Consider the following 11,527-nt stretch of genomic DNA (forward strand, 5'->3'; position numbering starts at 1 on the left):
TATAGACGCCGGAATGGCGACGACTGAAACACATTCATATTGTATATGAATATTACATGTGTGTATACATAGTTCTTGAATGGGAAAAAAAGAATACTTTTCCTAAACTTTAATAGTGATCATAATATTGTTTGAATGGAATTTCATAGAGCATAGCATTAGCAACAAAATATTTATGTATTGCATATAATTGGTTCGCCGTAATTTCCTGGTAAATCCTGTAAATATCGTTTTGTAAAACCTTTTATGGATATTAAGTGATATGAACTCGTTTATTTACTGATGACTAGATCGATTGATGTTACACTGGTTTTATTTGACTATTACATGTAACTATTAAACAGTTGTATATCGCATTGCTTATCAATTGTCTTGCAGCAATTTTCAAACATGAATATCGCTATGTTGTAGTATCAATCTATTTATAAATATGAGTCAGATCTATTTTTAACGGATTAACGCCTCATATCGTACCACGTGCCTGACATTTCGTGGTAATTTTTTTTGTCCCGCTAGTCCTTTTGGTTGACAGTAATAAACAATGAAAACTGAATTTATCTCAGCAAAGTTACAATATTCCGTTGATCATGTAAGGTTTCTACATTGAGAATCAACATGATTATTTTACACCGAAACAACGATGACTTAAGACATATCAAGGTCGACAACAGTTCATAAATTTGCTTGAGATGTTTCATATGGTGGCTGATTCGGGACATCGTAATATCGCTTCGTTTAATGGGAAGCGAGATTGCGATATTACAATAGAACGATGCGATACTACGATAGCACGATGCGATATCGTGGTCTCGCATCGCGGTATCGTGGTATCGCATCGTGATATCGTGATATCGCATCGTTCTATCGTAATATCGCAATCTCGCTTGTCCCGAATCGGCCACCATAGTTTCGTAATAAAACTGCGTCATTAGGAGAACACGAAATATAATTACCGTACAGCCATACCGACTGTTCCCTGTTTCACTATATAACCACACATGATATCCGACTGTTCCTTGCTTAACATAATAAGTGCAAAATGTTACAAGGAACGTTACAGCTCCCCAACTATCCTCCGTAGCTGCAATAGATGTTCAAAGCATTCAAAAAGATTGATATGAAATGTGATTAAAAAAAAACCTACACTATTTGAATTTCAATACATTAATCGTCTCTGTCGCCATTGTCGTTAAGTCAGAGAATGTACGTCAATAATGTTAGGTCACGTGAGCATGTCGACCTACATTTGTACAGTGATCCTTTGTACAGCTTTATCTTAATAAGATCTCTTAGATGGGACCGCATCGATGGTAATGATGGTAGAGTTATGGCCCTTTAAAGTGTAATTGCCATTGGACTATGAAACATAATATTCGTAACTTGAGTGAATATAAACAGATTTTGATGAAACGAGGTCTGCAGCCTTACAATGTAAATCAATAATATTATTTATGTATATTGTGTGTTGTAGACACAGAGACAATTGTCATCAAACGGTTTTTATTGTGAACACGGAGGAACTTGTCAACAAACTGTGTACATTGTCAGTTGTGAAACAGAACTCAGAATATTAACATATGATGAGAAATATAGTTAGGGCATAGAAATGTTGTTAATCTATATCATTACGTTATTATGTCACTGCTAAGTCTTATGATTTCAATTTGTAATTAACTTTATAATATTGTGTGCCAACTCTATTACTGATTGTTATTGTGTATACATCATTTACAATTTGATATAACACATACAGTTACTTACTACAGCATATACCACGCGCCAGGTACATGTAGACAAGTGTGAACGACTGATTGTATGTTTAAATGAATACAAGCTGATAATGCTTGAACAAGACAGAACTGTAGATGTATATAAAAGCTGTAATGTTTAATAATTTACCATATGTTAAACTGATAAGGAAATAGTTTAAATTTGATAACATAATAATAATGTTAAAGCTTCCTGATGGAAAGAGAACCCCTTATATATGTTACGAAATGTGACAAATGTATACATAAATGCTATATCAATATGTGTAACCATTTTCAAAAGGTGCGCGTCCTTAAAAATTATCACTATATATACACACGTATATATACTTTTTTGTCATTTCAAAATTCCAGCAATCAAACTTATTAGAGTGACCTCCCTTCCTAATGTTTTGTTTCGTCAGGTGATAACAACATTTTGATATATTTTTTACCAATAAGCAAAACATATTCCTCTGTACGGACCTGTAAATTGCGTGACGTCACTATATGGCGGGAATGAGAAAATGGCTGCGTCGTGCAAACTGCAATACAAATGCTATATTGGCCAGCCAAACACATTGTCATCATAAATTTCAATTATTGTGGTTAAACAAGAATGCTTTCTGAACACGTTTGATGCATTTTTACCGAGACGCAACGAGTATTTGATGAACACGAAACAAGTTCGTGGCGGCAGGTGACCTGCTCTTCTGATATATCACTACTTATATATCTTGTATACCATTTCTGCTGTTTTAGTATCATAATAGCTGTATTTCACACATAGAATATCCGATTCCTGTGGCAGTACCAGTTATCCACTATGTTCCCTGAAATCACGTATGTCTGTGGTTTGTTTCATGTACACAATCAAGATCTGAGGTTTTTATGTTTCTGTGTATACGTAAAGTAATAAACACCATACAACTGATCCGACGAATATAGATAGTCTCAAGTGTTTTTATTTTATTGTTTAAAAAAAATAGTCCTTTATTTATGTTCAGAACAATTCAGTATTATGAGCTATAATTACTAAGTAATACCACATTTCACTTTTTAATTGATTTGTTTTATACTGATGAAGTTTATGATACTTTATAATAAAAAAATGTTCTATAACGAACTGTGAAAAACTTACTTTTTAGTTACTTGGTAAGGAAATTATTTTTTCCGCTGCCTTGAAATAACAAAAAGTGCTATCTAGACGCTGAGGACATATCGGAGGACAGATTAATGATGATGGTAACATGATTCTCCTCACATACTTATGAATCAGCAAAGTCATATGTAAAGCTAATAACATCTCCGTGTGTATATGCCCGGTCCGGATTTACCTATGAGTCTGAGGTAAGAGGACAATGTTCGAAAAGTAGAAGAACCGGTACAGAACGACGGGTGTTCTTTCAATATATGTCAACAGGCCAAGGTCAATTACAAAACGGTTGCTGATATCTATTGCCTAAGTCCTATATACATGAACTGTCTCAACATGTTCAGAATTTTAACACACCCCAAAAGGGTACTTCATACAGTGTTATTAAGTATTTGAATTAATTAAAAAAAAAAGAATTAGAGTTATCTTAAAATTAGTTATATGTATATCAAAGTGGTAATCTTCAACAATTTGGTGATCAGCTGTATATCACATGTGTATATTAGCGAACGCTGTGATCGATCAATGTGTCTTTACCCCTGGGCAGAAAGCGACATTTTAACCTAAACGTGGACTACCCAAATCAAGTACACGTATATCTAACAACACGATGTGCATTAATTTGCTGTCACTTACACTGCTAGAGTCTACGTTGATGGGGTGAATACAATCTCGATATCGCCAATAATACTGAAAGGGAGACAATTTAATGTCTGAAACATGTGGCCGCGTGCTATCATTCTGCTTTTTGTGGGGACCATTTCCAGTATTTGTGGATACGGGACAGGTGCCCCGAAAGTCAACTCAGTTTGTTTACATCGTCTTCCAAGACATGGTGTAAGGTCACAGATGTCACATAACCCTTACATCATCAGAACAGTTCTGACGAAAGCCGGAGGGAATTACGACATCACAGGTGAGTGAAAATCTAGTTATGTATGAGACTTGATCTCAGCCATGCAAAATCATATTTATCATATCAATTCACACGATACCGAGAAAATGGGGATATAACTTTGTATTTTTGATGTGTTTATTTTGCTTAAAGTACTATCGACAACCAGTGTCATATCAGGAATTCCAGATGGCCTCTTGTTGACACCTGTCAGCATGTGCTACTTATTGACAGTAAATCTACTGACTGAAAATATAGATTGTCGCATATTTAATCTTTATTGCTGGTCAATCGCCACTTAAACAGCTAGGGTCATGACCTGGTTGCTACCCCTAGAACATCATACAGCTGGCCCGTTTCATGCCGTCCTGAGCGATTCGAATAACACTATCTCACTAAAAAAAGCACATCGGTACATCGGTACAGGGCGATCCGTTTTCCAGTTTTCTAAAAAAAAATAAGAAACCACCACACGTAAGAAGCGTCGACCTCGGTCTTCACATGAAATTATATATTTTTTCGTAGTTCAACACTTTACCGCCTGCACCAACACGACCCCTTCACGTAACACTGCTGTGTAAAAAAAGGTACAATACGACTTTCAATTCAAAAGTATCTTGGTAATAACAAATCTGTTTCACAAATGTGTCTATTATTTTTATATCTAAAATATTAGAGTGAAAATAACAAAAAAAAAGTTAGAGAAAAGTAACGCTTTTATTAATGAGATATATCTTTATATAACACTTGCAAATATGTAATGAATCCTAACATTGGTTTTCTTTCAGTCAATGTGACGTCAACAAATGGTACGACCATTAAGGGATTCGTAGTGCAGTTGATACCGGAAGTGACAGAATTGAACTTAAACCATAACCGGAAGCCCGTGGGGAGTTTTGAGTCAAACGACGACGTTCAAGTTATGAGTTGTTACTCTAATAGTGACACAGTGACTCACACTAATAACGACGACAAAGACTTGGTCGTTATAAGAGGGAAGATTCCCATCCAAAGCATTCATCGAAAAATCATCGTACAGTAAGATATTGTCACCACAGTATCTAATTTGTATAGTGATACAGTAAGACTTTGTCAACACAGTATATAATCTGTATAGTACTACAGTAAGACTTTATCACTACAGTCTGTATAGTACTACAGTAAGACTTTATCAATACAGTATCTAACCTGTATAGTGATACAGTAAGACTTTCTCAACACAGTATTTAATCTGTATAGTACTACAGTATGACTTTGTCACCACAGTATCTAATTTGTATCGATTTCAGTAAGATATTACCAACACTGTATCTAATCTGTATAGTGATACAGTAAGACTTTATCACCACAGTATCTAATCTGCATAGTACTACAGTAAGACTTTATCAACACAGTATCTAATTTGTATCGATTTCAGTAAGATGTTATCAACACAGTATCTAATCTGTATAGTAATACAGTAAGACTTTATCAACACAGTATCTAATTTGTATAGTAATACAGTAAGACTTTGTCACCACAGTATCTAATTTGTATCGATTTCAGTAAGATATTATCAACACAGTATCTAATCTGTATAGTACTACAGTAAGACTTTGTCAACACAGTATCTGATTTGTATAGTACTACAGTAAGACTTTATCAGCCCAGTATCTAATTTGTATAGTACTACAGTAAGACTTTATCACCACAGTATCTAATTTGTATAGTACTACAGTAAGACTTTATTACCACAGTATCTAAACTGTATAGTACTACAGTAAGACTTTATCACTACAGTATCTAATCTGTATAGTACTACAGTAAGACTTTATCAATACAGTATCTAATTTGTATAATACTACAGTAAGACTTTGTCACCACAGTATCTAATCTGTATAGTACTACAGTAAGACTTTGTCACCACAGTATCTAATTTGTATAGTACTACGGTAGGACTTTATCACTACAGTCTGTATAGTAATACAGTAAGACTTTATCAACACAGTATCTAATCTGTATAGTACTACAGTAAGACTTTGTCACCACAGTATCTAATCTGTATAGTACTACAGTAAGACTTTATCACCACAGTATCTAATTTATATAGTAATACAGTAAGACTTTATCAATACAGTATCTAACCTGTATAGTGATACAGTAAGACTTTCTCAACACAGTATTTAATCTGTATAGTACTACAGTATGACTTTGTCACCACAGTATCTAATTTGTATCGATTTCAGTAAGATATTACCAACACTGTATCTAATCTGTATAGTAATACAGTAAGACTTTATCACTACAGTATCTAATCTGTATAGTACTACAGTAAGACTTTATCAATACAGTATCTAATTTGTATAATACTACAGTAAGACTTTGTCACCACAGTATCTAATCTGTATAGTACTACAGTAAGACTTTGTCACCACAGTATCTAATTTGTATAGTACTACGGTAGGACTTTATCACTACAGTCTGTATAGTAATACAGTAAGACTTTATCAACACAGTATCTAATCTGTATAGTACTACAGTAAGACTTTATCACCACAGTATCTAATTTATATAGTAATACAGTAAGACTTTATCAATACAGTATCTAACCTGTATAGTGATACAGTAAGACTTTCTCAACACAGTATTTAATCTGTATAGTACTACAGTATGACTTTGTCACCACAGTATCTAATTTGTATCGATTTAAGTAAGATATTACCAACACTGTATCTAATCTGTATAGTAATACAGTAAGACTTTGTCAACGCAGTATCTGATTTGTATAGTACTACAGTAAGACTTTATCAGCCCAGTATCTAATTTGTATAGTAATACAGTAAGACTTTATCACCACAGTATCTAATTTGTATAGTACTACAGTAAGACTTTATTACCACAGTATCTAAACTGTATAGTACTACAGTAAGACTTTATCACTACAGTATCTAATCTGTATAGTACTACAGTAAGACTTTATCAATACAGTATCTAATTTGTATAATACTACAGTAAGACTTTGTCACCACAGTATCTAATCTGTATAGTACTACAGTAAGACTTTGTCACCACAGTATCTAATTTGTATAGTACTACGGTAGGACTTTATCACTACAGTCTGTATAGTAATACAGTAAGACTTTATCAACACAGTATCTAATCTGTATAGTACTACAGTAAGACTTTGTCACCACAGTATCTAATCTGTATAGTACTACAGTAAGACTTTATCACCACAGTATCTAATTTATATAGTAATACAGTAAGACTTTATCAATACAGTATCTAACCTGTATAGTGATACAGTAAGACTTTCTCAACACAGTATCTAATTTGTATCGATTTCAGTAAGATATTACCAACACTGTATCTAATCTGTATAGTGATACAGTAAGACTTTATCAACACAGTATCTAATCTGTGAAATACTACAGTAAGACTTTATCAATACAGTATCTAATTTGTATAGTACTACAGTAAGACTTTATCACCACAGTATCTAATTTGTATCGATTTCAGTAAGACTTTATCAACACAGTATCTTATCTGTATAGTACTACAGTAAAACTTTATCACCACAGTATCTAATCTGTATAGTAATACAGTAAGACTTACGGTTTTGTTGAAATAAGTTCTTTTTTTTATCGTTGTTGTGCCTTTTGATTACAGTGCCACATTGCTGCAAAGGTTTGATATTTTCTGGAGTGAGGTGACATCTGATCTGGCATTTCAACCAGGTATATAGGACTTTATACATCACTTCAATGGCTTATGGGGTCTTTACTTAGAATTATTAATCGCGAATTAATTTTAAATGAAATAACCGCTTACATATTTGATTAAACAGACTACAATAGTGTTTGGTTTATTAAGTAATCTAAAGTTACATACAACTCCCTTCAAATTGTTATAGTTATTAAATTTCTTGGTTTTTGGCGGGGTTTTAATGGGGAACATCACTATAATCAAGTACTCCATGGAAAATTGAACGTAAACGGACGATTTATCCTGATTACTGGTGAATTAATCTTATATTTCACAATAATGATAGATGAACCAAAAGAACGAAAAATGATATTGTTTGATATTTTTTAGATATTGATGTTGAGGATTCTTCCGTCGAATGGTTAAAACTCGTTACAAATTTAACCATTAATTACGAGGCTGGACCGAGTCAGTGGGAGGACGATATAAAATCAAGGCTAAACCTAGGATATTACAAGATGGTTAATGACTGGGGTCATCTTAGAACAAAATACATTCAAGGCCAACTCCCATTTGAAGATAGATTTCGGAAATCCACAAGCCAGGTAAAAGGCGAGTCTAAAACACCTAACACTGGCTCCAAAGAAGCTGTCGTTGAAGAATTTCTCGCAGGAAACTTTCAGCTCAGGGAATCAGTGCTTGAACTATTTAATTGAATTTTCCAGTCTTTTGATTTTCAGATTTTTTTCGAAAAAAGTAAATGATTCGGTATATCATTTATGTATACGTACAGAAAAGTGAATAAGCTATTGTTATTGGTAACTGAAGAAAGTTAGAAATGGAAAATTGTACGTACAATATCATCGATATTAGAAAAAGGTTCGTTCTGACCGCAAAGACGCAATCTATAAATGATTTTGAGTGGTACTATATTCTGTGTTGTTACCTTTGAAATCACTCTGTGTACGCACCAAGGAAAAGTTATTGTAAATATTTTCTCAAAAATACATTACAGCATGCACGTACCTACCTATTCTGATGTATTTTAGAAGTCACATGATTCGGTTTCCCTAAAACATAATGTTGCATTTATTGTATAGATTTTTGAAAGTTGATATTGATTTCCTATAATCTATCAGTCCGTTTGATCAGATACTGTTTTATGACCACAACGGAATTGGAAACTATGTTGTGTATAACATATTATTATATTCAACAAGCAATATGGTGATAATATCATGAAATTTTATGTACAAAAAAACAAATATTTTTGTTTACTAACAGGTCTTCTATCTGCAATGTAAACAATGACATGGCCCATTAATTACATAAAACAAAGCATAAATTTGTGATGTTATCCATCCCTTTATTTCTGATTTGATCCGAAATTGATACAAAAGCGAAGATAAATTTTCACTTCAACAATGGAAACTATTTTTATATGTAATAAATACATAGAAATTAAATAAGAAAAACAAGCGGGTTGAAGTGAAAATTTCATGACTACATTATACAATACAAAATGTAGAATATAAAATCTTATTACATACAATAGATTTATAGACTAAATTAAACAATGTTGCATTGATCACATTTTGTGGAGCATATATGATTTAGTATTAAAATTTGTTCAAATATATGTATTCGGACTTCTATATTTGTGTAATTCGTGAATAACAGTGTGGTATAAGTTTTTGAAAACACGTGGATGTGTAATGCATGTGCGTCATTGTCATACATCATAATGTTTCATAATAAAAATATCCACTTACTATCACTTGTGTGTAAGGAAGTACATCTCCCTCGAGGCGCGGAGCTTAAGTAACATGTGTTCAGGGTGACCATTTACTATCCTAATATATATTGAAATGGATGAAGTATCTTATAAACAGTTACGTGTGTGTTTTTGTGTATGTGTAGAAGTTATAATAACGAGTACTGGTATTCAGTGATACCAAATGTCGTTATACATGTTATTGGTGTTACTGCTTGTGAAATCTCATGGAGCATGCGTGAACAAATGTATGAACAAAAAGAAACACAAATAAAGATTCCGAATCCATGTTGTCAATATAGCAAGCGTAATATGTTCAAACAACAGATCTATTGATTAAGTTCACTTTGTGAACTGGTGCGTAGAAATAATCACTTCGTTATTCTGATAAAAGTACCTTGCCAATATAATGTACATACTCGTAATCAAGGTTAGAGTGTCCGTAAATAACGCTAAAACTTGAAACTTCAACCAACAAACTTATGAAAATAAATTTAAAATCAGATCTGTCCTAAATTATTGGTTTGTAAGACTGTTTAATTTTGAAGGAATATTATTTCGCGGATGTCCCGGATTGGGCAAGTTGACGTCATTAAATTTCAGGGATAATACTATACTTTTCCAAGATTTGGATTAGAGTGAAAATATTTCAGGGGTAATTGATTTTGCGCTATGTTTATTAACCTTGAAAATAGCGAAATTAAAACCCTGCGAATATTACAAACAATACAGAATTTCATCTTCGAAATACACAATACTACATGTTGTAAAGGAATATATTGTGGTATGCTTCTTGTCGGTGAAGGTCAACTGAATACTACTTACTAACATGCTACTGTAAACTATACCCACTTGATATTGACAATTCACGTACATTTTTTTTTCTATTTTTGTGAAAATGAGACTTGGATCTTTCAGACACGTTTTTGTAGTCCCACTGTTAATTGTAATAACAAAGACAGGAGATGTTTCTTTTTCCACCAGTAAGTTTTCTTTCCATGGTACTTTCCTCACCTGATGAAATTACTGATAACTTTTCGTTACTAATTTTACATACAACGATTACGTAACAAGGCCAATATTGTCCACCTGTTATGAATGGTAAAGATATTAAAGTGCCATACATCCTTGGGATACGTTGACAATTCTATATATTAGGAACTGATGACGTATATCACATATCATAACGATATCGTTCAGCTCAACTAGAGAGTGGGTCGTTATGGAAATTGCATTATCAATAACCACGTAAAAGTCCAACGTGTTTTCAGGGAATGTCTAACTGCATTTATTTACAAGCATATCTCCCCTTAATTTAATTTGTTGATAAGCTATATTAGTGATGATAAATGGCCGTAAAGACTTTTTTATATATGATTTAGAAAGACAGACACAGATCGATCACGAACATGAAGCATGTTGAGTCTTCTACATAATCAATTTCTCCAGAGCCATGAAGGGTGCTTCGAATGCGACAGACACTATAAATGCACCCAGGAATGACAAAGTGGTGTGACCCAAGAAAAGGTAAATCTGAAAACGAAGAAGTCAAATGTTAGAAAAAATGTCAGGAAACTTTAACGTGTTGTTTTGGTTACTAATGGTTTATTTGAGATTTCCACGTGTAATTATTGCATGGAAATTGAAGTGATCAGTAACATTGGGCCATGCAGTAACTAGATACACTCTATATAAACCTTGAAGCAATTTACTTGTTACAGTATATATAATCTAGAACCACTGTACATGCATTCCCTTTAAACAATTTCAGTTACAACTGTTACCAACGATTGCATGATCTGTTTAACACTGGTAGTCAAACGACATAATTGACAATCTTTTATTTATCTAATAGTCACATGCAATAACAGTGTGACGTTGATCAATAAACAACTCAGTTATCAGTGAAGCTTAACATTAAGATAGTACGCGTGCTTTCTTTGATGACGTAACGATTTGGGCAAACCATACCTATTCTGACCATGCCCCGGTTACTCAAAGGTAAGTAAGTAAAAAAGGCTTTGTATCAAAGTATTTCATTTCTTTTCCACGGCAGTGTGAGGTTCTTTCGTTTGTATTGGTTCAATCATCAAACAAGATCTTAAACCGTGATTATCACGCACAATTAATTATATTCCAAAATTTTGAATTTTAAAAACTTACGATTTCGTAATCTGATAGGTACATTAAGGACCGTTTGGAGTAGACATGTAAGATCATCATCATAGGATGTATTAGGTAGGCGGCATACGACAAACGGGACAATGGAA

At 33.3% G+C, this 11,527-nt stretch overlaps 1 protein-coding gene across 1 annotated transcript; it reads left to right on the forward strand.

Annotated features, from left to right (window-relative positions):
* The first annotated feature begins 3,624 nt into the window (after window positions 1-3,624).
* On the forward strand, window positions 3,625-8,199 carry LOC132562426 (putative defense protein Hdd11-like). The gene is made up of 4 exons (XM_060227203.1): window positions 3,625-3,820; window positions 4,588-4,837; window positions 7,448-7,515; window positions 7,874-8,199. Exons 1-4 carry the CDS (start codon window positions 3,625-3,627, stop codon window positions 8,197-8,199), a joined length of 840 nt encoding a protein of 279 aa, XP_060083186.1.
* Window positions 8,200-11,527: the final 3,328 nt, after the last annotated feature.

Source organism: Ylistrum balloti, unplaced genomic scaffold (assembly GCF_031769215.1).
Source record: "Ylistrum balloti isolate Yb309-2 unplaced genomic scaffold, AGI_CSIRO_Ybal_v1 Utg369570, whole genome shotgun sequence".
Classification (NCBI taxonomy): domain Eukaryota; kingdom Metazoa; phylum Mollusca; class Bivalvia; order Pectinida; family Pectinidae; genus Ylistrum; species Ylistrum balloti.